The sequence below is a fragment of the Opisthocomus hoazin genome, unplaced genomic scaffold (assembly GCF_030867145.1).
Source record: "Opisthocomus hoazin isolate bOpiHoa1 unplaced genomic scaffold, bOpiHoa1.hap1 HAP1_SCAFFOLD_213, whole genome shotgun sequence".
Lineage (NCBI taxonomy): Eukaryota > Metazoa > Chordata > Aves > Opisthocomiformes > Opisthocomidae > Opisthocomus > Opisthocomus hoazin.
The window spans coordinates 1-26304 of record NW_027448953.1 but is presented as its reverse complement, the minus strand read 5'-3'; the positions used below and the strand labels follow the sequence as shown (position 1 = coordinate 26304).

Below are 26304 nucleotides of genomic sequence, written 5' to 3'. Positions count from 1 at the left end.
ATAGCTGCCCCATAGCAACCCATAGCGACCCACATCTGACCCATGGTGACCCACAGCAACCCATAGAGCCCCATAGATGACCCATATCCACCCCATAGCGACCCACAGTGACCCATAGCTGCCCCATAGATCCCATGTCTGCCCCATATCCACCCCATAGAGACCCACAGCTGCCCCATAGACCCCATAGACCCCCATATCTGCCCCATAGCGATCCACGTCTGCCCCATAGCGCCCAATAGACACCCATAGAGACCCATAGCTGACCCATAGCCGCCCCATAGCGACCCATAGACCCCCGTATGTGCCCCATAGCTGCCCCATAGCTGCCCCATAGCTGCCCCATAGCCCCATATCTGACCCTTATCTGCCCCATATCCGCCCCATATCTGCCCCATAGCCCCCATAGCTGCCCCCCAGCTGCCCCCCAGCGCCCCGCAGCGCCCCCTGGTGGCTCTCACCGGTGCTGAGGGCCAGGGCCCCGCCCCCGGCCGCCATCGCCAGGATCGGGCCCCGCCCCAGGGGCAGCTCGCGGCGGGGGGGGGCGGGGCCGGCGGGGGGGGCGGGGCCGGCGGGAGGCACCGCCCACAGCCAGAGCGCGCCCCCGGCCCCGCCCCCCGCCAGCAGCGCCGGCCCCGGCCAGCAGAGGGCGCTCACCGGGCTGCCCCGCCCCCCCGCCAGGGCCAGCGGGGCGGAGCCTGCGCGAGAGGGAGGCGCTGGGGGCGGGGCCGGCGGCGGGGGGGGCGGGGCCGCGATTCGGGGGGGCGGGACCGAGATAGAGGGGGCGGGGACTCATCTAGGGGGGCGTGGCCTATGTAAAGGGGGCGGGGACTTCAACTGAGGGGGCGGGGGCTCACCCAGGGGGGCGTGGCCAACACCTAGGGGGCGGGGAATCCCATAGAGGGGGCGGGGACTCACTTAAAGGGGGCGGGGACTTGTCTAGAGGGGGTGTGGCCCGGATTTTGGGGGTGGGAACCCAGGTCTAGGGGGCGTGGCCAACACCTAGGGGGCGGGGACTCCCAGGGAGGGGGCGGGGACCAAGATATAGGGGGCGGGGACTCACCTAGGGGGGCGTGGCCCGTATCTAGGGGGCGGGGACCCACCCAGAGGGGGCGTGGCCAAACATCAAGGGGGCGGGGACTCAGCTCCGGGGGGCGGGGACCCACTTGGAGGGGGCGGGGCCAACGAGGAGGGGGTGGGGACACCCTTGGAGGGGGCGGGGGCTCCCCGGAGGGGGCGTGGCCAACATCTGGGGGCGTGGCCTCCCCCGACGCGGACCCCTCCCCTAGGGGCGTGGCTTTCCGGGGAAGGGGGCGTGGCTTACCCCAGGGCGTGCCGTAGACGAAGACCCGCCCCTCGCGGTGCCCCACGGCCAATCGGGCGCCAGAGGGGTGGAAGGCGGCGCAGAGGGCGGGGCCGGGGGCGGGGCCCGGCTCGGGGGCGGGGCCTGGCTGCGGGGGGCGGGGCCTCAGGGTCCCCCGCGACCGCCCCAGCCCCCCCGGCCACAGCAGCACCTGGGGGGGCGGGGCTTAGCGGCGGGGGGCGGGGCTTAGAGCCTCAAGCCCCGCCCCCACCCCCCCCCGAGGGAGGCCCCGCCCCCCCCAGTCCCTCCCAGTCCCCCCCAGTCCCCTCCCAGTCCCCCCCAGTCCCCTCCCAGTCCCCCCCAGTCCCCCCCAGTCCCCCCCAGTCCCCTCCCAGTCCCCCCCAGTCCCCCCCAGTCCCCCCCAGTCCCCTCCCAGTTCCCCCCAGTCCCCCCCCAGTCCCCTCCCAGTCCCCCCCAGTCCCCTCCCAGTCCCCCCCAGTCCCCCCCAGTCCCCTCCCAGTCCCCCCCAGTCCCCCCCAGTCCCCCCCAGTCCCCTCCCAGTCCCCCCCAGTCCCTCCCAGTCCCCTCCCAGTCCCCCCCAGTCCCCCCCAGTCCCCCCCAGTCCCCTCCCAGTTCCCCCCAGTCCCCCCCCAGTCCCCCCCAGTCCCCTCCCAGTCCCCTCCCAGTTCCCCCCAGTCCCTCCCAGTCCCTCCCAGTCCCTCCCAGTCCCTCCCAGTCCCCCCCAGTCCCTCCCAGTCCCTCCCAAAGCCCCTCCCCCTCGTAGCCCCGCCCCCCCGGTAGCCCCGCCCCCTCCTTACCCTCCCCCCCTCCTCCACGCTGACGAGGCGGGGCCGGAGGGGGCGTGGCCCGGCGGGGGGCGGGGCGAAGGCCAAGGCCACCGGGGCCCCGCCCCCCGCCCCCAGCACCCCCAGGGGGGCCCCCCCAGGCCACGCCCACAGCCGGATCAGGCCCCGCCCCTCGGCGCCGGCCAGCAGCCGCCCCTCCCCCCCCCAGGCCAGGGCGCGGTAGGAGCCCCTCCCCCCCCCGCCCAGCTCCTGCGGGGAGAGACCAGTACGGACCAGTACGGACCAGTATGGACCAGTATGGACCAGTATGGACCAGTACGGACCAGTACAGACCAGTACGGACCAGTACGGACCAGTACGGACCAGTACAGACCAGTACGGACCAGTACGGGCCAGTACAGACCAGTACGGACCAGTACGGACCAGTACGGGCCAGTACGGACCAGTACGGACCAGTACGGACCAGTACAGACCAGTACGGACCAGTACGGGCCAGTACAGACCAGTACGGACCAGTACGGACCAGTACGGACCAGTACGGACCAGTACGGACCAGTACGGACCAGTACAGACCAGTACGGACCAGTACGGGCCAGTACAGACCAGTACGGACCAGTACGGACCAGTACGGGCCAGTACGGACCAGTACGGACCAGTACGGACCAGTACGGACCAGTACGGACCAGTACAGACCAGTACAGACCAGTACGGACCAGTACGGACCAGTACAGACCAGTACGGACCAGTATGGGCCAGTACGGACCAGTATGGGCCAGTACGGACCAGTACAGACCAGTACGGGCCAGTACGGACCAGTACGGACCAGTACGGACCAGTACGGGCCAGTACAGACCAGTACGGACCAGTACGGACCAGTACGGACCAGTACGGGCCAGTACGGACCAGTACGGACCAGTACGGACCAGTATGGACCAGTACGGACCAGTACAGACCAGTACAGACCAGTACGGACCAGTACGGACCAGTACAGACCAGTACGGACCAGTATGGGCCAGTACGGACCAGTATGGGCCAGTACGGACCAGTACAGACCAGTACGGACCAGTACGGACCAGTACGGACCAGTATGGACCAGTACCGACCAGTATGGACCAGTACGGACCAGTACAGACCAGTATGGACCAGTACAGACCAGTACGGACCAGTACGGACCAGTACAGACCAGTATGGACCAGTACGGACCAGTACGGACCAGTATGGACCAGTACGGACCAGTATGGACAAGTATGGACCAGTATGGGCCAGTACGGACCAGTACAGACCAGTACGGACCAGTATGGACCAGTACGGACCAGTACGGACCAGTACGGACCAGTATGGACCAGTACGGACCAGTACAGACCAGTACGGACCAGTATGGACCAGTATGGACCAGTACAGACCAGTATGGACCAGTACAGACCAGTATGGACCAGTATGGACCAGTACGGACCAGTACGGACCAGTATGGACCAGTATGGACCAGTATGGGCCAGTTAAACCAGTATAAACCAGTAAAATCCAGTTAAACCAGTCCCTCCCAGTCCCCCCCAGTCCCCCCCCAGTCCCTCCCAGTCCCCTCCCAGTCCCTCCCAGTCCCCTCCCAGTCCCCCCCCAGTCCCCCCCAGTCCCCTCCCAGTCCCCCCCAGTCCCTCCCAGTCCCTCCCAGTCCCCCCCAGTCCCCTCCCAGTCCCTCCCAGTCCCCTCCCAGTCCCCTCCCAGTCCCTCCCAGTCCCCCCCAGTCCCCCCCAGTCCCCTCCCAGTCCCTCCCAGTCCCCCCCAGTCCCTCCCAGTCCCCCCCAGTCCCCTCCCAGTCCCTCCCAGTCCCCCCCAGTCCCTCCCAGTCCCCTCCCAGTCCCCTCCCAGTCCCCTCCCAGTCCCTCCCAGTCCCCCCCAGTCCCCCCCCCCAGTCTCACCACTCTCTCCTCGGATTGGTCGAGGCTGATGACGAGCAGCCGCTGGCCCCACCCCCCGACGGCCAAGGCCCCGCCCCCCGGCCGCAGCGCCAGGCAGCAGAGGGGCGTGGCCAGGGACACGCCCCCCAGCCGGGCCCCGCCCTCCAGCGACCACACCTGGGGGGAGGGGCCAAGCGGTGGGACACGCCCCCTAGGGCCAGAACCTCCCCCCACGGAGTCCCCGCCCCCTCCAGGCGAGGCCACGCCCCCTCAATGGCAGGCCACGCCCCCGGATGTTGGCCACGCCCCCTATAAGTGAGCCCCCGCCCCCTCCAGGTGAGGCCCCGCCCCCTAAATGTCACTCCCCGCTCCCTATACCCAAGCCCCAGAGCCCTAGGGATGTTGGCCCCGCCCCCCGGCCGCAGGCCCCGCCCCCCGGCCGCAGGCCCCGCCCCCTACCTGCAGCCGCCCGTCCAGGCCGGCGCTGACGACCCCCCCGGGGTGGGGGCTGAGGGCGGTGACCGGGCCCTCGTGGGCGGGGACTGACCACACCCTGGGGGCGGGGCTTATGGTGACCCCCAGGCCCCGCCCCCAGCCCCCCAGGCCCCGCCCACCGCCCCCAGGCCACGCCCATCGCCCCCAGCCCCCCCCCTCCCCCTCCCAATACCCCCCATTGCCCTGGGGAAGGGGCGTGGCTACGGGGTGGGGGCGTGGCCACGGGGCTGTGGCGTGGCTAGGGGTCTGTGGGCGTGGCCAAAGCTCTGTGGGCGTGGCTAAGGGGCTTGGGGGCGGGGCTACGGGGCTTTTGGCCATACTACAGGGCTGGGGGCAGTGCTAGGGGGCGGTGGGCGTGGCTAAGGCGCCTGTGGGCGGGGCCAGGGTCTGAGGGCGTGACTACGGGTATGTAGGCGTGGCTAAGGCTCTGTGGGCGTGGCTACGGGGCTTCGGGGCGGGGTTATGGGCCGGGGGCGGGGCTTTTGGCCATAGTATGGGGCTGGGGGCAGTGTTACGGGGCTGTGGGCGTGGCTACGGGGCTGGGGGCGGGGCTAAGGGGCTGAGGGTGGGGCTAAGGGGCTGGGGGCAGGGTTAAGGCCCTGTGGGCGTGGCTACGGGGCTGGGGGCGTGGCTATGGGGCCGGGGGCGGGACTTTTGGCCATGGTATGGGGCTGGGGGCAGTGCTACGGGGCTGTGGGCGTGGCTACGGGTCTGGGGGCGGGGCTAAGGGGCTGAGGGTGGGGCTGAGGGGCTGGGGGCGTGGCTAAGGCCCTGTGGGCGTGGCTACGGGGCTTCGGGGCGTGGCTATGGGGCCGGGGGCGGGGCTTTTGGCCATAGTATGGGGCTGGGGGCAGTGCTACGGGTCTGTGGGCGTGGCTACGGGTCTGTGGGCGGGGTTAAGGGGCTGGGGGCGTGGCTATGGGGCTGGGGGCGGGGTTAAGGGTTTGGGGGCGGGGCTACGGGGCTGGGGGCGGGGCTTCCCCCCATTCCCCCCCCTCCCTCCCCACCCCACAGCCCCCCCATGCCCCCTCCGCTCCCCCCAGGCCCCGCCCACCCCAGGCCCCGCCCACCCCAGGCCCCGCCCCTTACCGCGCCCCCTCCCAGACGCGCCGCAGCTCCAGGTCCCCCCCCGCCCCTCCCAGTGCCACCAGTTCCTCGCCCAGCGCGGCCACGGCCGAGAGCCCCCCGCAGCTGCCCCGCACCTCCTGCGCCACCTGCCCAGTGCCCACCAGTACAGACCAGTACGGACCGGTATAAACCAGTACAGACCAGTACGGACCAGTACCGACCGGTACCGACCGGTATAAACCAGTACAGACCAGTACGGACCGGTACGGACCAGTACGGACCAGTACCGACCAGTGCCGACCAGTGCCGACCAGTACCGACCAGTACCGACCAGTACCGACCAGTGCCGACCAGTACCGACCAGTACGGACCAGTACGGACCAGTACGGACCAGTATAAACCAGTACGGACCGGTACCGACCGGTACGGACCAGTATGGACCAGTCCCCCCCAGCCCCTCCCAGTCCCTCCCAGTCCCCACCAGTCCCCCCCAGTCCCCCCCAGTCCCCTCCCAGTCCCCTCCCAGTCCCTCCCAGTCCCTCCCAGTCCCTCCCAGTCCCCTCCCAGTCCCCACCAGTCCCTCCCAGTCCCCACCAGTCCCCCCCAGTCCCCCCCAGTCCCCTCCCAGTCCCCTCCCAGTCCCCTCCCAGTCCCTCCCAGTCCCCTCCCAGTCCCCCCCAGTCCCCTCCCAGTCCCCTCCCAGTCCCTCCCAGTCCCTCCCAGTCCCCTCCCAGTCCCCCTCAGTCCCCTCCCAGTCCCCTCCCAGTCCCTCCCAGTCCCTCCCAGTCCCCTCCCAGTCCCTCCCAGTCCCCCCCAGTCCCCTCCCAGTCCCCCCCAGTCCCCTCCCAGTCCCCTCCCAGTCCCTCCCAGTCCCTCCCAGTCCCCCCCAGTCCCCTCCCAGTCCCCCCCAGTCCCCTCCCAGTCCCCCCCCAGTCCCCTCCCAGTCCCTCCCAGTCCCCTCCCAGTCCCTCCCAGTCCCCCCCAGTCCCCTCCCAGTCCCCCCCAGTCCCCCCCCAGTCCCCCCCAGTCCCCTCCCAGTCCCCCCCAGTCCCCCCCCAGTCCCTCCCAGTCCCCTCCCAGTCCCCTCCCAGTCCCTCCCAGTCCCCTCCCAGTCCCCCCCAGTCCCCCCCAGTCCCCTCCCAGTCCCTCCCAGTCCCTCCCAGTCCCCTCCCAGTCCCTCCCAGTCCCTCCCAGTCCCCTCCCAGTCCCCCCCAGTCCCCCCCAGTCCCCTCCCAGTCCCCTCCCAGTCCCTCCCAGTCCCTCCCAGTCCCCTCCCAGTCCCTCCCAGTCCCTCCCAGTCCCCTCCCAGTCCCTCCCAGTCCCCTCCCAGTCCCCCCCAGTCCCTCCCAGTCCCTCCCAGTCCCCTCCCAGTCCCTCCCAGTCCCTCCCAGTCCCCTCCCAGTCCCCCCCAGTCCCCTCCCAGTCCCTCCCAGTCCCTCCCAGTCCCCTCCCAGTCCCTCCCAGTCCCTCCCAGTCCCCTCCCAGTCCCCCCCAGTCCCCTCCCAGTCCCCTCCCAGTCCCTCCCAGTCCCCTCCCAGTCCCTCCCAGTCCCTCCCAGTCCCCTCCCAGTCCCCCCCAGTCCCCCCCAGTCCCCTCCCAGTCCCCTCCCAGTCCCTCCCAGTCCCTCCCAGTCCCCTCCCAGTCCCTCCCAGTCCCTCCCAGTCCCCTCCCAGTCCCTCCCAGTCCCTCCCAGTCCCCTCCCAGTCCCCTCCCAGTCCCTCCCAGTCCCTCCCAGTCCCCTCCCAGTCCCCCCCAGTCCCTCCCAGTCCCTCCCAGTCCCTCCCAGCCCCTCCCAGTCCCTCCCAGTCCCTCCCAGCCCCTCCCAGTCCCCCCAGTCCCCCCCGTACCTGGGCACTGGGCAGATGCACCCAGCAGACTCCGCCCCCTTCGGTCCCCAGCGCCGCCCACCGGCGGGAGGGGCTCAGGGCCAGGCTCCGCCCCCTCTGCCCCGCCCACACCCGGGTGCTGGGGGGGGAGGGGCTCACTAGGGGCTGCCCAGCCCCACAGATCCCCCCCAGCCCCATAGATCTGCCCCATAGAGACCCATAGGGACCCATAGAGACCCCCAGCCCCATAGATCCCCCCATAGAGACCCCCAGGGCACCCCCAGCCCCATAGACCCCCCCACAGCGACCATCCAGCCCCACAGATCCCCCCATAGTGACCCATAGTGACCCACAGATTGCCCTCAGCCCCATAGATCCGCCCCGTAGCCACCACAGCCCCATAGATCCCCCCATAGAGACCCATAGCGACCCATAGATCCCTCCCAACCCCATAGATCCCCCCATAGAGATCCCTAGAGACCCTCCAGCCCCATAGATCTGCCCCATAGAGACCCATAGGGACCCCCAGCCCCATAGATCCACCCCATAGCGACCCATAGAGACCCATAGATTCCCCTCAGCCCCACAGATCTGCCCCATAGCCACCCCCAGCCCCATAGATCCCCCCATAGAGATCCCTAGAGACCCTCCAGCCCCATAGATCTGCCCCATAGAGACCCATAGGGACCCATAGGGACCCCCAGCCCCACAGATCTGCCCCATAGCCACCCCCAGCCCCATAGATCCCCCCATAGAGATCCCTAGAGACCCTCCAGCCCCATAGATCTGCCCCATAGAGACCCATAGAGACCCCCAGCCCCATAGATCCACCCCATAGCGACCCATAGAGACCCATAGATTCCCCTCAGCCCCACAGATCTGCCCCATAGCCACCCCCAGCCCCATAGATCCCCCCATAGAGACCCATAGATCCCCCCCAGCCCCACATATCTGCCCCATAGAGACCCATACATCCCTCCCAGCCCCATAGATCCCCCCATAGCCACCCATAGAGACCCATAGATTCCCCTCGACCCCACAGATCTGCCCCATAGCCACCCCCAGCCCCATAGATCCCCCCATAGAGACCCATAGTGACCCATAGATCCCCCCCAGCCCCATAGATCCCCCCATAGAGACCCATAGATCCCCCACAGCCCCATAGATCCCCCATAGAGATCCCTAGAGACCCTCCAGCCCCATAGATCTGCCCCATAGCAACCCATAGAGACCCATAGATCCCTCCCAGCCCCATAGATCCCCCCATAGCCACCCATAGAGACCCCCCAGCCCCACAGATGTGCCCCATAGAGACCCATAGGGACCCATAGGGACCCCCAGCCCCACAGATCTGCCCCATAGCCACCCCCAGCCCCACAGATCTGCCCCATAGCCACCCTCAGCCCCACAGATCCCCCCATAGAGACCCATAGAGACCCACAGATCCCCCCCAGCCCCACAGATATGCCCCATAGCCACCCCCAGCCCCACATATCTGCCCCATAGAGACCCGTACATCCCTCCCAGCCCCATAGATCCCCCCATAGCGACCCATAGAGACCCATAGATCCCCCCCAGCCCCACAGATCTGCCCCATAGAGACCCATAGAGACCCCCAGCCCCATAGATCCCCCCATAGCGACCCATAGATCCCCCCCAGCCCCACAGATCTGCCCCATAGAGACCCCCGGATCCCCCTCAGCCCCACAGATGTGCCACATAGCCACCCCCAGCCCCATAGATCCCCCCATAGAGACTCATAGTGACCCACAGATCCCCCACAGCCCCATAGATCCCCCCATAGAGATCCCTAGAGACCCTCCAGCCCCATAGATCTGCCCCATAGCAACCCATAGAGACCCATAGATCCCCCACAGCCCCATAGATCCCCCCATAGAGATCCCTAGAGACCCTCCAGCCCCATAGATCTGCCCCATAGCAACCCATAGAGACCCATAGATCCCTCCCAGCCCCATAGATCCCCCCATAGCCACCCATAGAGACCCCCAGCCCCACAGATGTGCCCCATAGCCACCCTCAGCCCCATAGATCCCCCCATAGAGACCCATAGAGACCCACAGATCCCCCCCAGCCCCACAGATCTGCCCCATAGCCACCCCCAGCCCCACATATCTGCCCCATAGAGACCCATACATCCCTCCCAGCCCCATAGATCCACCCCATAGCGACCCATAGAGACCCATAGATTCCCCTCAGCCCCACAGATCTGCCCATAGCCACCCCCAGCCCCATAGATCCCCCATAGAGACCCATAGATCCCCCCCAGCCCCACAGATCTGCCCCATAGAGACCCATACATCCCTCCCAGCCCCATAGATCCCCCCATAGTGACCCATAGAGACCCATAGATTCCCCTCAGCCCCACAGATCTGCCCCATAGCCACCCTCAGCCCCATAGATCCCCCCATAGAGACCCATAGAGACCCACAGATCCCCCCCAGCCCCACAGATCCCCCCATAGAGATCCCTAGAGACCCTCCAGCCCCATAGATCTGCCCCATAGCAACCCATAGAGACCCATAGATCCCTCCCAGCCCCATAGATCCCCCCATAGCCACCCATAGAGACCCCCCAGCCCCACAGATGTGCCCCATAGCCACCCTCAGCCCCACAGATCCCCCCATAGAGACCCATAGAGACCCACAGATCCCCCCAGCCCCACAGATATGCCCCATAGCCACCCCCAGCCCCACATATCTGCCCCATAGAGACCCATACATCCCTCCCAGCCCCATAGATCCCCCCATAGCGACCCATAGAGACCCATAGATCCCCCTCAGCCCCACAGATCTGCCCTATAGCCACCCCCAGCCCCATAGATCCCCCATAGAGACCCAGTGACCCACAGATCCCCCCCAGCCCCATAGATCCCCCCATAGAGATCCCTAGAGACCCTCCAGCCCCATAGATCTGCCCCATAGAGACCCATAGAGACCCCCAGCCCCATAGATCTGCCCCATAGAGACCCATAGGGACCCATAGAGACCCCCAGCCCCACAGATCTGCCCCATAGCGACCCATAGATTGCCCCCAGCCCCATAGATCCCCCCATAGAGACCCATAGATCCCCCCCAGCCCCACAGATCTGCCCCATAGTGACCCACAGATCCCCCCCAGCCCCACAGATCTGCCCCATAGCGACCCCCAGATCCCCCCCCGCCCCACAGATGCCCCTGGCCGTGGGGCAGGACCCACCCGTGGGGCAGCGCGGTGCCCGGCGGCGCCGTGGGGCAGAGCAGCAGGCGGTGCTCGCCGTGGGGCAGGAGCGCGGCCGCGTGGGGCCGGAGCGGGCAGCGGGGGGGGGCGTTGGCGGCCTCCTGCGCCAGCCCCACGGCGAGGACCCCCGGCCCCACGGCCGGCTCCGCCAGCCCCACGGCGGCCTCCACCGCCGCCGCCAGCTCCGCCAGCCCCACGGCGCGGACGGCCCCACGGAGCTGGGCCTCGCCTGGGGGGAGACGGGGGGGGTGTGGGGCGGGGGGACCCCTGGGGTGGCCCCAGCCCCATAGATCTGCCCCATAGCGACCCATAGGGACCCCCCAGGTCCATAGATCTGCCCCATAGCGACCCATAGAGACCCCCCAGCCCCATAGATCTGCCCCATAGATACACATAGAGACCCCCAGCCCCATAGATCTGCCCCATAGCGACCCATAGAGACCACCCAGCCCCATAGATCTGCCCCATAGAGACCCATAGAGACCCATAGAGAACCGCCAGCCCCATAGATCCGCCCCATAGAGACCCATAGGGACCCATAGAGACCCCCAGCCCCATAGATCCGCCTCATTGGGACCCACAGAGACCCATAGAGACCCCCAGCCCCATAGATCTGCCCCACAGAGACCCATAGGGACCCATAGAGACCCCCAGCCCCATAGAACTGCCCCATAGACACCCATAGGGACCCTCCAGCCCCATAGATCCACCCCATAGCGACCCATAGAGCCCCACAGAGCCCCATAGTGACCCATAGAGCCCCATAGAGACCCATAGATTCCCCCCAGCCCCATAGATCCGCCCCATAGCCACCCTCAGCCCCATAGATCTTCCTCATAGCGACCCATAGAGACCCATAGAGACCCCCAGCCCCACAGATCCCCCATAGAGACCCATAGAGACTCCCAGCCCCATAGATCTGCCCCATAGAGACCCATAGCGACCCATAGAGACCCCCAGCCCCATAGATCTGTCCCATAGAGACCCATAGAGACCCATAGGGACCCCCCAGCCCCATAGATCTGCCCCATAGAGACCCATAGAGACCCATAGGGACCCCCCAGCCCCATAGATCCGCCCCATAGAGACCCATAGGGACCCATAGAAACCCCCCAGCCCCATAGATCCCCCCATAGAGACCCATAGGGACCCATAGAAACCCCCCAGCCCCATAGATCTGCCCCATAGCGACCCATAGATACCGATAGAGCCCCATAGAGCCCCATAGAGACCCATAGATACCCATAGAGCCCCATAGATTCCCCCCAGCCCCATAGATCCGCCCCATAGAGACCCATATGGACCCATAGCCACCCCCAGCCCCATAGATCCGCCCCATAGCGACCCATAGAGACCCCCAGCCCCATAGATCTGTCCCATAGAGACCTATAGGGAACCCTAGAGACCCCCCAGCCCCATAGATCCCTGCATAGAGACCCATAGACCCACCCCATAGAGACCCTCCAGCCCCATAGATCTGCCCCATAGCGACCCATAGAGACCCATAGAGACCCCCAGCCCCATAGATCTGCCCCATAGCGACCCACAGAGACCCCAGCCCCATAGATCTGCCCCATAGAGACTCACAGAAACCCCCAGCCCCATAGATCTGCCCCACAGAGACCCATAGGGACCCACAGAGACCCCCCAGCCCCATAGGTCTGCCCCATAGAGACGCATAGAAACCCCCAGCCCCATAGATCTGCCCCATAGCCACCCCCAGCCCCACAGATCCCCCATAGAGACCCATAGAGACCCCCCAGCCCCATAGATCTGCCCCATAGCCACCCCCAGCCCCACAGATCCCCCATAGAGACCCATAGAGACCCCCCAGCCCCATAGATCTGCCCCATAGAGACCCATAGGGACCCATAGAGACCCCCAGCCCCATAGATCTGCCCCACAGCCACCCCCAGCCCCATAGATCCCCCCATAGAGACCCATAGAGACCCCCAGCCCCCCAGCCCCGCCCCATAGGGACCCCTAGAGCCCCCCCGGCCCCGCCCCCCCGCAGGCCCCGCCCCCGGCCCCGCCCCTCTCACGCAGCAGCCGCAGGCCGTGCCGCAGCCGCCCCACGGCGCCGTGGGTCGCGTGGGCCCGCAGGAACCCCCCGCCCCGCAGCAGGGCCCAGAGGGGCTCCCACAGCTCCGCCTCCGCCTGGGGGGGGCGGGGACAGCGTCAGGCTCCGCCCCCCGGCCGGAGCCACGCCCCCCCGGACCCATAGCCACGCCCCCAGCCCCATAGCACAGCACCCAGCCCCATAGCGCAGGCCCCCAGCCCCATAGCATGGCCAAAAGCCCCGCCCCTGGAGCTGAAGCCCCGCCCACAGAGCCGTAGCCCCTCCCACAGACCCATAGCCACGCCCCCATGTGAATAGCCACGCCCCGAGGTCCGTAGCCACGCCCCCTGGACCCATAGCACAGCCCCCAGCCCCATAGCATGGCCAAAAGCCCCGCCCCTGGAGCTGAAGCCCCGCCTCCATGCCAATAGCCACGCCCTCAGCCACATAGCCACGCCCCAGCCCCTTAACCACGCCCCCAGTCCCGTAACCACTCCCCCTGACCCACAGACACGCCCCCAGGCCCATAGCATTGCCACAGGCCCCATAGCATGGCCAAAAGCTCCGCCCCTTGAGCTGAAGCCCCGTTTCCCCGCCCCTTAGCCACGCCCCCAGACCCATAGCCACTCCCCCATGTAAATAGCCACGCCCCCAGGCCCTTAGCAACGCCCCCTACCACACATAACCCCGCCCCCTCCGCCCCAGGCCACCTCCCACCACCCCAAGCCCCGCCCCCTCCAGCCCCGCCCCCAAGAAGCCCCGCCCCCAGGAAGCCCCGCCCCCCGAGGAAGCCCCGCCCACCAGGAGGCGGGGCAGCAGGGCCAGGCTCTCGGCGTCGCCCCCCCGGAAGCTGCCGTCCCCCCCCCGGGTCGGCCTCGTGCAGGGCCACGGCTGAGGGGGCGTGGCCAGGGGTGGGACACGCCCCCTTCTGGCCACGCCCCCGATAAGCCCCGCCCCCACCCGCTCCAACCCCCTCCTTCCCCCCCTCCCCACCCTGGAGGGCTCCCACCCCCTTCCCACCCTTTTCCACAAGCCACGCCCCCTTCCCTCAAGCCCCTCCCCTTCCCAGAAGCCCCGCCCACTTCACACAAGCCCCTCCCCTTCCCCAAACCACACCCCCTCCCCAAAATCGCGCCCCCTTATCCCCCTCCAGGTCCTCCTCGACTTTCCCCACCCCCGCCCCCTCCAGAAGCCCCTCCCCCTTGCCATAAGCCCCGCCCATCTACCCAGAAACCCCGCCCACCTCCCACGAGCCCCTCCCTTTGCCACAAGCCCCGCCCCCGGCTGTCCCCTCCCCTTCCACAAGCCCCGCCCCCACACCCCCGCCCACCAGCTCCCCTCATAAGCCCCGCCCCCTCCATAAGCCCCGCCCCCCTCGCGATAAGCCCCGCCCCCTCACCGGCCAGCAGCCTCCGGGCCCGCCCCGTCAGCTCCTCCCACCCCTCGCGGGGGGCGGGGCCAGCCCGGGGGGCGGGGCCGGGGGCCAGGGGGCGGAGCTTGGCGCTGGCCTCGCGCAGGGGGGCCCCGGCCAATTGGAGGCGGGCGCCGGGCGGGGCCAGGGAGGAGCCGCAGGCGTCCAATAGCCTGCGGGGGACGGGGGGGGCGGGGCCACGCTCAGGGGGCGGGGCCTGGCGAGGGGAGGGCGGGGCTTCACAGCTAGGGGGCGGGGCTTCACAGATAAGGGGCTGGGACCCGGATAGAGGGGGCGGGGACTCACATATAAGGGGCGTGGCTTCACACACGGGGGCGGGGACCAACATTTAGGGGTGGGGCCGACATATAAGGGGCGGGGACCCGGTTATAGGGGGCGTGGTCAACACTTTGGGGGCGTGGCACAACATATAAGGGGCGGGGCTTCACCTCTAGGGGGCGGGGACCCAGATATAGGGGGCGGGGACCCCTTTGCAGGGGGCGTGGTGAACATTTAGGGGGCGGGGACGCACATATAAGGGGCGTGGCTTCACATACGGGGGCGTGGCCCACACCGCGGGGCGTGGCCTCGCTCAGAGTGGGCGGGGCCAACACAGAGGGGAGCGGAGACCCAGCTATGGGGGCCGGGGAGCCACTTATAGGGGCGTGGCCCCGCTCTAGGGGGCGTGGCCCGGCTCTAGGGGGCGTGGCCCGGCTCCAGGGGGGCGCGGCCTAGCGGGGGGGCGTGTCCAGCCCGGGGGGGCGGGGCCTCACCAGCGCAGGTCCCCCAGCAGCTCCCAGAAGGCCCCGGGCTCCTCGCTCGGCCCCGGGGGGGCGGCGGCTTCCAGAGTCTCCGCCCACGGCGCCCAGGCCCCGCCCAGCCGCCGCCCCGCCCCCAGCACCGCCAGCAGCTGCCCCTCCCGCAGCCCTGGGGGGCGGGGCTTGGCTTCAGGGGGGGCGTGGCCTCGCCGGGAGGGGCGGGGCTTCGCGGCCCAGAGCACCCCCCCTATTGGTATAAGGGGGGGCGTGGCCTGGGAGGGGAGGGGGCGTGGCTCACCGTGGGGGGCGGCGCCCAGCGCGGCCAATGCCAGGGGGAGGGCGGGGCCGTGGCGCTCCTCCAATCGCCGCAGGATCTGCCCCAGCAGCCCCGGGAGCGAGGCTGGCTCCGCCCCCAAGAAGGCGTCCAGCTGGCGGGGGGCGGGGCTACGTCAGAGGGGGCGTGGCCACGGGGGCGTGGCCAGGGAGGCAGGGGGAGGGGGGTGCAGCTTGAGGGGGGCGGGGTTTAGAGGGGTAGGGGCGGGGCTAAGCCCCAAGGGGAGGGGTTTAGGGGAAGGGGCGTGGCCTGTGGGAGTGGGCGGGGCTTGAAGGGCGGGGGCGTGGCCTGCAGAAGCCAGCGTAAGGTGGGGGGGAAGCAGGGGGAGGGAAGGGGCGTGGCCGGCAGATTGGGGGGGCGTGGCCCGGCCTGGCGGGGAGGGGGCGTGGCCTGGGTGGACGAGGGGCGGGGCTTACGTCCTCGTGGCTGGCGAACGCCCGCAGGTCGGCCAATAGGAGCTTGAGGTAGAGCGGCAGCCGGGCCCCGCCCTTCCCCAGCACGATCCGCAGCTGCGGGGGGGCGTGGCCAGGGCGTGAGGGGCGTGGCCTACCCCAGGGGGGCGTGGCCAACCCCTAAAGGGCGTGTCCCACCCCCTGGGGGGCGCGGCTCGCCCCGAGGGGGCGTGGCCACAGGCGTAGCGGCCTGGGAGGGGGCGGAGCCACCCCGCAGGGAGGGGGGCGTGGCCTCACCTGGGCGGGGTCGAGGCTCCGCCCCCGGGCGCGCAGCTCCTCCCTCACCAGGAGGGCGCAGTCGGGCGGGGGGAGGGGCCCCAGCGCCAGGCGGGAAGCCCCGCCCCACCGGGGGCCCAGCCGCTGGGGGAGGGGCCCCAGCCGGCCGGGGGCGTCCGGGGCGCTCAGGACCACCGTGACGCGCTGGGGGGCGGGGCCAAGGGCCGGGGGGGCGGGGTTAAGGTCTGGGGGGCGGGGCCTCCCCCCGAGGCTCCTCCTCCTCCCCTAATCCCCCCCCCCCGGTTAAGCCACTCCCATAGAGCTCCCCCCGCATTAGGACCGCCCTAAACCCCACCCCCCGCTGTTAAGCCCCGCCCACTCAGCCCCGCCCACTCTTCCACGCCCACATAGCCCCGCCCACACCCCTCCCACATAGCCCCGCCCACTCCTCCCCTCCCCAGACCCCCCTTCATTAACCCCCCCTTATAATTACCCCCCATGTGGCCCCGCCCATCTGACCACGCCCACCTAGCCACGCCCTTAAGCGCCGCCCATAGGGGCATGACCACGCCCTCCGCATAGCCCCGCCCACTTCCCCTCCCATAGAGGCCCTGGTAATGACTCAAGACCACCCCATAATTAAGCCCCGCCCACCAGGCCACGCCCACCAAGCCCCACCCACCAGGCCGCACCCACTTTCTCATGACCACGCCCCCTCCCCTAAGCCCCGCCCACCCCCCCTTATCTCTCCCCCCACCCCAACCCACGCCCCCCCAGCCCAGGCTCCGTCCCCCAGCCCCGCCCCCCGCACGCCCTCAGACTCCGCCCCCCGCCCCCGGCAGGCCCCGCCCCCTCACCGGCGGCAGCTCGGCCGGCAGCCAATCACGGCGCGGGGCCCCGCCCTCCTGCAGCTCCTCCCCGTCGTCCAGCAGCAGCACCAAGCGCCCGCCCCCCGGGGGCGGGGCCAGCAGCCGATGCAGCCAATCGCGTAGCTCCCTGCCGGGGGGGGGGGGGGGGAGCGTGAGGTGAAGGCGGGGTCAGCCGTAAGCCCCGCCCACCGCGGAGCGCGGCCTGACCTGTAGGGGGCGCCCTCCGGCGGGGCGTTGGCCGGGGGGCGGGGCCAGAAGCTGGCCAATCGGGCGCCGAGGTGGGCCAAGGCGACGCGGGCGTCGGACTGGTCGGGCCGCGCCCCCGCGAAGTGATAGGCCACCCGGCAGCGGGGGAGGGGCCGGCCGCCGGGCCGCCCCGGGGGCGGGGCTTCCTCCAGGGCCTTCGCCAGGGCCGCCTGGGAGGGGTTGAGGCCGTTGAGCCCCGCCCACTCGCCTCCAAGCCCCTCCCACCAGCCTCCGTAGGGCCACTAAGCCCCTCTCTCACCCACAAGCCCCACCCACCCGCCTATAGATGGGTCTTAAGCCCCTCCCATGTCCCTCAAGCCCCTCCCACCTGCCTGTGTCTGGACTTTAAGCCCCTCCCACACACCACCAGCAGCCACTAAGCCCCTCCCCCACACCCAAGCCCCTCCCACCTGCCCACATTGGGCCACTAAGCCCCTCTCACACCCACAAGCCCCGCCCATCCGCCTATAGATAGCTCTTAAGCCCCTTCCATGTCCCTCAAGCCCCTCCTACCGGCCGATAGATAAATATTAAGCCCCTCCCACCCCCACCAATGGCCATTAAGCCCCTCCCACGGTCTTCAAGCCACTCCCACCTGCCCACGGGTAGCCATTAAGCCCCTCCCACCTGACTCTATGGGGCTTTTAAGCCCCTCCCACGACCCTTAAGTCCCTCCCACCTGCCTATAGATAGCCCTTAAGCCCCTCCCACGTCCCTCAAGCCCCTCCCACCAGCCTATATATAGACATTAAGCCCCTCCCACCCCATCAATGGCCATTAAGCCCCTCCCACACCCCATAAACCCTGCCCACATGCCCACAGGTGGCCATTAAGCCCCTCCCACCTGGCTCTATATAACCCTTAAGCCCCTCCCACATCCCCAAGCCCCTCCCACCCACCCACATCGGGCCACTAAGCCCCTCTCCCACCCCGTCAATGGCCATTAAGCCCCTCCCACGCCCCCCAAGCCCCGCCCACCCCCCGCCAGACGCCCTCCCCAGGCCCCGCCCCGCCAGGCCCCGCCCCCCCGGCCAGGCCCCGCCCACCATGAAGACGGTGCGGCCGCAGCCGGGCTCCCCGGTGACGAGCAGGCGGGCGGCGTCCCCGCGGCGAATGGCGGTCGCCGTGGCGGCCAGGAGGCGGGACCGGGCGCGGAACGCCCCCTGCTGGGCCGCCAGGAACGCCTCCTGCAGCGGCGGCTCCGCCCCCTCGCCCTGGGAACGAGGCGGGGGCGGGGTCAGGGAGGGGCGGGGCCTGGGGCCGCGGGGGGCGGAGCTGGGGAGCTGGAGGGGGGGGAAGGGGGGAAGCTGAGTGGGTGGAGCCAGGGGGGTGGGGTGGGCGGGGCCTGGGGGGATGAGGGGTGGAGCCAGATAGCCAAAATGGGAGGAGCCAGGGAACAGGAGTGGGAGGAGCCAGGGTGCAGGAGTGGGCGGGGTTAAGAGGCCTGAGTGGGTGGAGCCAGGGGGATCAAGTGGGTGTACCCTGAGCCTGAGTGGGTGGAGCTAAAGAGCCTGAGTGGGTGGAGCTTGGGGGCTCAAGTGGGCGGAGCCTGAGACCGAGTGGGCAGAGCCAAGGAGTACAAGTGGGCGGAGCTAGGGAGCAGGAGTGGGCGGAGCCACAGGGGTCGAGTGGGCAGATCCCAGGCCTGAGTGGGCGGAGCTAAAGAGCCTCAGTGGGCGGGGACAGGAGGTCGGAGGGGGCGGAGTTAAGAGGCCCGAGTGGGCGGAGCCAGGGGGATCAAGCGGGCAGATGCCAAGGCCCAAGGGGGCGGAGCCAGGGAGCCGGTCTGGGGCGGACCCGAAGCCCGAGGGGGGCGGAGCCCGGGCCCCCGGGTGGGCGTGGCCTCACCTGCAGGCCCCGCCCCCGCAGCAGCTCCCAGGTGTCCGTCACCACCTGCTCGACGAATCCCTCCAGCCCGCCGGCCTCTGACCCCGCCCACCGGCACTTGTAGCTGTTGGGGGGGCGGGGCCTGTCAGCGGGGGGGCGGAGCCTCCTCTCTAAGCCCCGCCCACCCCAGGGGGAAAAAGGGGGCGGTACCTCCGCACGGCCGCCACCCCCGGGTGCGCCCGGAGCTCCGCCTTCAGGGCGGCCATCTTGGACTCCGCCTCCTTCGACTCCGCCTCGTAGTCGCCGCGGTAACGGGCCGGCACCTCGCTGCGAGCTCATTGGTCGGCGCTGGCCACGCCCCCCTCCTCCCTTAAACCCCGCCCGTTTCACCCCGCCCCGTCCCCCGGAACGCGGCCACGCCCCCTCCCCGCGAGCCCCGCCCCCTCCCTGCAAGCCCCGCCCCGCTAGGCGAAACCCCGCCCCGTTTACCGGAGGAAGGCGGGGTCTCGTATGTAAATGAGGGCGGCGGTGGGCGGGGCTCCGGGCTGCCAGCGCTCCAGGAAGGTCCGGAGCTCCAGCTCGGTCACCGAGCGGCCGGGGGGGGAGGGGCTGGAGGGGGGAAAGGGGGCGGGGATTCGAGGGGGGCGGGGCTACGGGGAGGGGGGCGGGGCTTGGGAGGGGGCGGGGCTTCGAAATGGGTCCCAGACCCCCCCCCGAACCCCTGCAAAATGGAGGGGGTGGAGGGGAAATGGGGTGGGGGGAGGAGCTACGGGGAGGGGGTGTGGCTAAAGGGAGGGGGAGTGGCTAAAGGGAAGTGGGCGGAGCTAAAGGGAAGTGGGCGGGGCTTCCTGGGATCTGAACTGGGTCCCGGATGGCCCCAAAAGTGAGGGGGGGGGAAGGGATGGGGGGGGGGGGGTCTGGGGGGGGAGGGGTTTTGGGGTGGGGGGAGGAACTACTGGGAGGGGGCGTGGCTTCGGGGAGAGGGGAGGGGCTAAAGGAGGGGGGCGGGGCTTCTTGGGATCACAAATGGGTCCCGGATCCCCCCCAAAATGAGGGCGGGAGGGTGGGGGAGGGGGGAATGGAGCTGGGGGGAGGGGCTTCGGGGCGGGGGGAGGGGCTTGAGGGTGGGGGGCGGGGCTTGAGGGTGGGGGCGGGGCTGACCGCGGCGGGATCCCCCGGCGGGATCTGCCCGTAGCGCTCGCCCAGCACCCCGATGATGATGTCACTGCGCCGCACCTCCTCCAGGCACAGCTCCGCCCTCCTGGGGGGGGGGGAGGGGGCGTGGTCAGCCCCTCCCCCCACCCGAGGGACCCGCCCCCACCAGGCCCCGCCCCCCCCCCAAGGCACCCAGGGGCGCGGGATCCCCCCCAAATCCCCTCCCCCCACATCCGGGATCCCCCCCCGGGGATCGAGCCCCTCCCCCACCCCCCCAGAGCCCCGCCCCCACGGGTTCGAGCCCCTCCCCCAACGCGCCCCTCCCCCCCGAAGGGATCCAGGGGTTCCCCCCCCCCCCTTGGGGCAATTAATTACCCCCCCGGGGTCAATAAATCCCATTTTGGGGGCATTAATGGCCATTTTTAGCTCATTAATTGCCATTTTACCCTTTCCTAGGGCAATTAATTAAGGCTAGGGATATTAATTAACCCTTAATTAATTAATTACCCCCCCTTGGGGCAATTAATTACCCCGCTGGGGTCAATAACTCCCACTATGGAGGCATTAATGGCCATTTTTAGCTCATTAATTGCCTTTTGGGGGCCAATATACGGCTTCTGATGGCAATTAATTAAGCCTAGAGGTATTAATTAACCATTAATTAATTACTTACCCCGCATTGGGGCAATTAATTACCCCCCCCGGGGTCAAGAAGAGCCATTTTGGGGGCATTAATTGCCTTTTCACATCATTAATTGCCATTTTGGGCCACTCTACCCCTTCTGAGCGCAATTAATTAAGCATAGGGGGACTAATTAACCTTAGAGTAATTAATTACCCCACGTCGAGGCAATTAATTACCCCCATGGGTCATTAAGCGCCACTTTAGGATAATTAGTGGCCACTTTGGGTCATTAATCACCTTTTTTGCGGCCATTCTACCCCATTCGCGGGCAATTAATTAAGCCTAGGAGTGTTAATTAACCATTAGTTAATTAATTACCCCCCTAGGGGCAATTAATTACCTCCATGGGTCATTAAGCACCATTTTAGGATAATTAGTTGCCATTTTGGGTCATTAATCACCTTTTTCGCAGCCATTCTACCCTATTTGCGGGCAATTAATTAAGCCTAGGGTATTAATTAACCATTAGTTAATTAATTAACCCCCGTAGGGGCAATTAATTACCCCCATGGGTCATTAAGCACCATTTTAGGATAATTAGTGGCCATTTTGGGTCATTAATCACCTTTTTCGCAGCCATTCTACCCCATTTGCGGGCAATTAATTAAGCCTAGGGGTATTAATTAACCGTTAGTTAATTAATTACCACCCCTAGGGGCAATTAATTACCCCCATGGGTCATTAAGCGCCATTTTGGGATAATTAGTGGCCATTTTGGGTCATTAATCACCTTTTTTGCAGCCATTCTACCCCATTTGCGGGCAATTAATTAAGCCTAGGGGTATTAATTAACCGTTAGTTAATTAATTAACCCCCCTAGGGGCAATTAATTACCCCCATGGGTCATTAAGCACCATTTTAGGATAATTAGTGGCCATTTTGGGTCATTAATCACCTTTTTTGCAGCCATTCTACCCCATTTGTGGGCAATTAATTAAGCCTAGGAGTGTTAATTAACCATTAGTTAATTAATTACCCCCCCAGGGGCAATTAATTACCCCCATAGGTCATTAGGCGCCATTTTGGGCTCATTAACTGCCGTTTTGGAGGCCCCTAATTAATCTCTGAGTAATTAACTGATTATCTCCGAGTCATTAATTAATAATTAAGTAATTAATTGGTAATTAATTAATTAATTAATTGCCCCAACTCCCTCGGGGCAATTAAGCCCCTCCCCCATCCTCCCCCACCCACCTCCAGCCCCTTGAACCGGACCCAAATCCCCTCCCCCACCCCCCCAGAGCCCCTCCCCCCGGGGATCAAGCCCCTCCCCCCCCGATGACGTCACCTGCGGAGGTCGGGGGCGGCCACGCCCCAGCGGAGATCCACCTCCTGCAGCCCCGCCCCCCGCGCCCCGCCCAGCGCCCGCAGCCGGGGGAGGGCCGCCCGCACCAGCGCCGCCCGCTCCCCCGCCATGTCGCGCAGCGTCGACGACAGGAAGAGCCGCACGCAGCGCCATTGGCTGGGGAGCCGGGGGGCGGGGAATGGGGGGGTCACGGGATCTGGGGGGAGCCCGGCCACGCCTGACCCCCCCCGACCCTCCCGCGCTCATCCCCGGGCCTCGGATCCCCCCAGATCCCCCCAGATCCCATCAGATCCCACCAGATCCCCTCAGATCCCACCAGATCCCAAGGGAACCAGGGCCGGGGGTGCATCCCGGGTCTGGCTGTGGGGGTGGAGAGGTGGCCGGACCCCCAAGAGGCCCCAGATCCCCCAGATCCCATCAGATCCCATCAGATCCCCCCAGATCCCATCAGATCCATCAGATCCCAAGGGATCCGGGCCTGGGGGTGCATCCCGGGTCTGGCTGTGGGGGTGGAGAGGTGGCCGGACCCCCAAGAGGCCCCAGATCCCACCAGATCCCACCAGATCCCACCAGATCCCATCAGATCCCTCCAGATCCCCCCAGATCCCAAGGGATCCGGGGCTGGGGGCGCAGCCTGGGTCTGGCTGTGGGGGTGGAGAGGTGGCCGGACCCCCAAGAGGCCCCAGATCCCCCCAGATCCCATCAGATCCCATCAGATTCCCCCAGATCCCATCAGATCCACCAGATCCCACCAGATCCCAAGGGAACCGGAGCCGGGGGTGCATCCCGGTCTGGCTGTGGGGTGGAGAGGTGGCCAGACCCCCAAGAGGCCCCAGATGCCATCAGATCCCATCAAATCCCCCCAGATCCCATCAGATCCCCCCGGATCCCCCCCAGATCCCATCAGATCCCACAGATCCCAAGGATCCGGGGCTGGGGGCGCAGCCTGGGTCTGGCTGTGGGGGTGGAGAGGTGGCCGGACCCCCAAGAGGCCCCAGATCTCACCAGATCCCACCAGATCCCCCAGATCCCCTCAGATCCCCCCAGATCCCAAGGGATCCGGGGCCGGGGGCGCAGCCCGGGTCTGGCTGTGGGGGTGGAGAGGTGGCTGGACCCCAAGAGGCCCCACATCCCCCCAGATCCCCCCAGATCCCATCAGATCCCCCCAGATCCATCAGATCCTATCACATCCCAAGGATTCGGGTCTGGGGGCGCAGCCCGGGTCTGGCTGTGGGGGTGGAGAGGTGGCCGGACCCCCAAGAGGCCCCAGATCTCATCAGATCCCCCCAAATCCCCCAGATCCCAAGGGATCCGGGGCTGGGGGCGCAGCCTGGGTCTGGCTGTGGGGGTGGAGAGGTGGCCGGACCCCCAAGAGGCCCCACATCCCCCCAGATCCCATCAGATCCCCCCAAATCCCATCAGATCCCCCCAAATCCCATCAGATCCCAAGGGATCCGGGCCCGGGGGTGCATCCCGGGTCTGGCTGTGGGGGTGGAGAGGTGCCCGGACCCCCAAGAGGCCCCAGATCCCCCCAGATCCCATCAGATCCCGGGGTTTTTTTAGGGATCCTGTGGGATCTCGGCCCATTCCGGACCACCCCATGCCACCCACCAGCCAGAAAAACCCCATAGAAGCCCCAGATCCCCCCAGATCCCATCGGATCCCACCAGATCCCATCGGATCCCAGGGGTTTCGTGGATCCCGCGGGATCTCGGCCCACTCCACCACCCCAAGCCACCCCGTGCCACCACCGAGCCAGGAAAACCCCATAAACCCCCTCAGATCCCACCAGATCCCTCCAGATCCCATTAGATCCCACCACATCCTGCCAGATCCCACGGTTTTTTAGGGATCCTGTGGGATCCCGGCCCACTCCGGACCCCCCCATGCCACCCCGTGCCCCCCATGAGCCAGCAAAACCCCTTAGAAGCCCCAGGTCCCACCAGATCCCACCAGATCCCAGGGGTTTTAGGTGATCCCATGGGATCTCGGCCCATTCCGGACCACCCCAAGCCACCCCGTGTCACCAGAGCCCCAGTTGGTGCCCAGTAAGGGCCCAGATCCCACCGGTTCCCACTGGTTCCCACCGGATCCCAGCAGGCCCCGCCCCCTCCGGAGCCCCCAGTAACTCCCAGTAAGGGCCCGGCCCGCCCCCCAGTGCCTCCCAGTGGCTCCCAGTGCCGCGGGGTCACCTGAGGACGGGGAGGGGCGGGGGGGGGCTGGGCGTCGCCGGCGGGCGGGTCGGGGGGCGGGGCCGGGGGCGGGGCCAGCCCGTAGCGGGCGGGGCTAGCCTCCACCTCGGCCAGCAGCTGGGCGGGGTCTCCGGCCGCCATCAGCCTGCGGGGGGGTGGGCGGGGTCAGCGGGAAGCCCCGCCCCCGAAACCGCTCCAGGCCCCGCCCCCCCTTCCCCCGTGGCCCCGCCCACCTGAGCACCGATTCGTCGAAGCCGGCCAGGGTCAGCGTGTCGCTGCGCCAATCACAGTGGACGCTGGGGGGGAGGGGGCGGGGTCAAAGGCAGGCCCCGCCCACACCTTGGGGGCGTGTCTTGGGGGATGGGCGGGGATGAACAGGACCGGGAGGGGGCGTGGCTTGGCGGGAGGGGGCGTGGCAGGGACGGGTGGTGCTTAAGGGGGCACAGGTGGGGGCGTGGCTTGCCGGGAGGGGGGCGTGGCTTGGAGAAAGGGGGCGTGGCGGGGATGGGCGGGGCCTAGCGGGACCAGGAGGGGGCGTGGCTTGGCGGGAAGGGGCGTGGCCAATGGGGAAAGACACGCCCCAACAGGCAGGGGAGTGGCCTAGCGGGGAAGGGCGTGGCCTAGCGGGGCGTGGCCACGGTGATGCGTGAAGGCGGGGAGGGGGCGTGGCTTCCGCAGGAGGGGCGGAGCTTCAGGCTATGTTACAGGGGGAGGGAGGGGCCCGGGGGGCGGGGTTGTTGGGGGGCGTGGCTTCCGGGGGGCGTGGCTTCCCGGGGAGGAGGGGGGGCGTGTCCTCACGGCGAGGGGCGGGGCGTGACGTTGACGAAGCGGAGGGGGCGGAGCTGCCGGCTCCGCAGGCAGGCCAGCGCAGGCTCCGCCCCCGGCAGCTCCGGCTCCGGGCTCAGCACCAACAGCGCCTCCACCTGGACGGGAGGACCCACCGCCTCCAGCTCCGCCCCCCCCCACATCGGAGGAGGCGGGGGGGGGGCGTGGCTTCGGGGAGGGGGGGCGTGGCCTCACCTCGTCCCCGCCCTCCACCAGGTCCCAGATGACGTCGCTCAAGGTCCCGCCCTCCCGGCGGCGCCCTCCTCCTGCCAGCAGGGGGCGCCAGGGTGAGGCCACGCCCCCCCCAGCGCCCCGCCCCCCCTCCCGCCAAGCCCCGCCCCCTCCTCACCGTCAGGCTCCGCCTCAGGGCCCGGGCCGCCTCCAATAGGCCGCCGGGCGGGGGTGGGCGGGGCCGGGCGGGGCTGGCCCCGCCCATAGAGCAGCAGAGACCCCGCCTCCGCCCGCTCCCCGCCCCAGCAGCGCCAGCAGCGTCGCCGCCTCCAGGTCCTGCGCGTTAATTAACCCCCGGGGACGCTAATTAGCCCCGCCCCCCGGGGCCGCTAATTAGCCCCGCCCCCCAGGGCCGCTAATTACCCCCCCCGGGGGCCTCAGCCGCCATCTTGGGGTCATTAGCGGCCATTTTGGGGGCATTAATCGCCTTTTTGGGGGCATTCTACCCCTTCTGAGGGCAATTAATTAAGCCTGGGGGTATTAATTAACCATTAATTAATTAATCGCCTCCCCTTGGGGCAATTAATTACCTCCCTGGGGTCATGAAAGGCCATTTTGGGGTAATTAGTGGCCACTTTGGGGCATTGATCGCCTTTTTGGGGCCATTCTACCCCTTTCTAGGGCAATTAATTAAGGCTAGGGGTATTAATGAACCATTAATTAATTAATTACCCCATCATGGGTAATTAATTCCCCCCCCGGGGTCCTTAGATCCCTTTTTGGGGTCATATTGGGCTCATTAATCACCATTTTGTGGCCATTCTATCCCTTTCGAGGGCAATTAATTAAGCCTAGGAGTATTAATTAACCTTACAGTAATTAATTAACCCACCTTGGGGCAACTAATTACCCACCTGGGGTCCTTAAGGTAATTTTGGGGTCATTAATGGCCATTTTGAGGTCATTAATCGCCGCTTTGGGGCCAATATACCCATTATTAAGGCAATTAATTAAGCCTAGGAGTATTAATTAACCATTAAATAATTAATTACCCCGCTTGGGAAATTAATTACCTGCCTGGGGTCAATAAAAGCCATTTAGGGGTCATTAATGGCCATTTTTAGATCACTAATTGCCATTCTACCCCTTTTGAGGGCAATTCATTAAA

The 26304-nt window shown here is 67.5% G+C and overlaps 2 protein-coding genes across 2 annotated transcripts; both read right to left on the bottom strand.

Moving 5' to 3' along the window:
- Positions 1-363: 363 nt before the first annotated feature.
- TEP1 (telomerase associated protein 1) lies at positions 364-19404 on the bottom strand. Its single transcript, XM_075412266.1, has 22 exons — positions 19292-19404; positions 19013-19129; positions 18824-18926; positions 18022-18189; positions 16937-17145; positions 16718-16856; positions 15882-16064; positions 15609-15701; positions 15157-15286; positions 14874-15027; positions 14089-14273; positions 13491-13580; positions 12673-12787; positions 10610-10859; positions 7415-7532; positions 5589-5713; positions 4464-4557; positions 4026-4181; positions 1064-1084; positions 858-878; positions 583-698; positions 364-528 (listed from the first exon to the last, which is right to left on the bottom strand). Exons 2-22 carry the CDS (start codon positions 19066-19068, stop codon positions 364-366), a joined length of 2691 nt encoding a protein of 896 aa, XP_075268381.1. The 5' UTR covers positions 19069-19129; positions 19292-19404.
- A 552-nt stretch (positions 19405-19956) lies between these two features.
- On the bottom strand, positions 19957-26213 carry LOC142359899 (uncharacterized; the record flags this gene model as incomplete). Its single annotated transcript, XM_075412265.1, has 8 exons — positions 19957-20063; positions 21931-22104; positions 24141-24285; positions 24374-24436; positions 24939-25063; positions 25161-25231; positions 25315-25472; positions 26210-26213. Coding segments are annotated over 8 exons (779 nt in total), but the record flags the coding sequence as incomplete, so codon positions are not given.
- Between the last annotated feature and the right edge of the window lie 91 nt (positions 26214-26304).

Coding starts and splice junctions, on each gene's coding strand:
- TEP1 (XM_075412266.1), bottom strand. CDS start 19,068: ATGGCCGCCCTGAAGGCGGAGCTCCGGGCGCACCCGGGGGTGGCGGCC. Junction 18,190..18,823: donor TGCGGGGGCGGGGCCTGCAG/GTGAGGCCACGC, acceptor CCTCGTTCCCAG/GGCGAGGGGGCGGAGCCGCC. Junction 17,146..18,021: donor GCGGCCGCACCGTCTTCATG/GTGGGCGGGGCC, acceptor AACCCCTCCCAG/GCGGCCCTGGCGAAGGCCCT.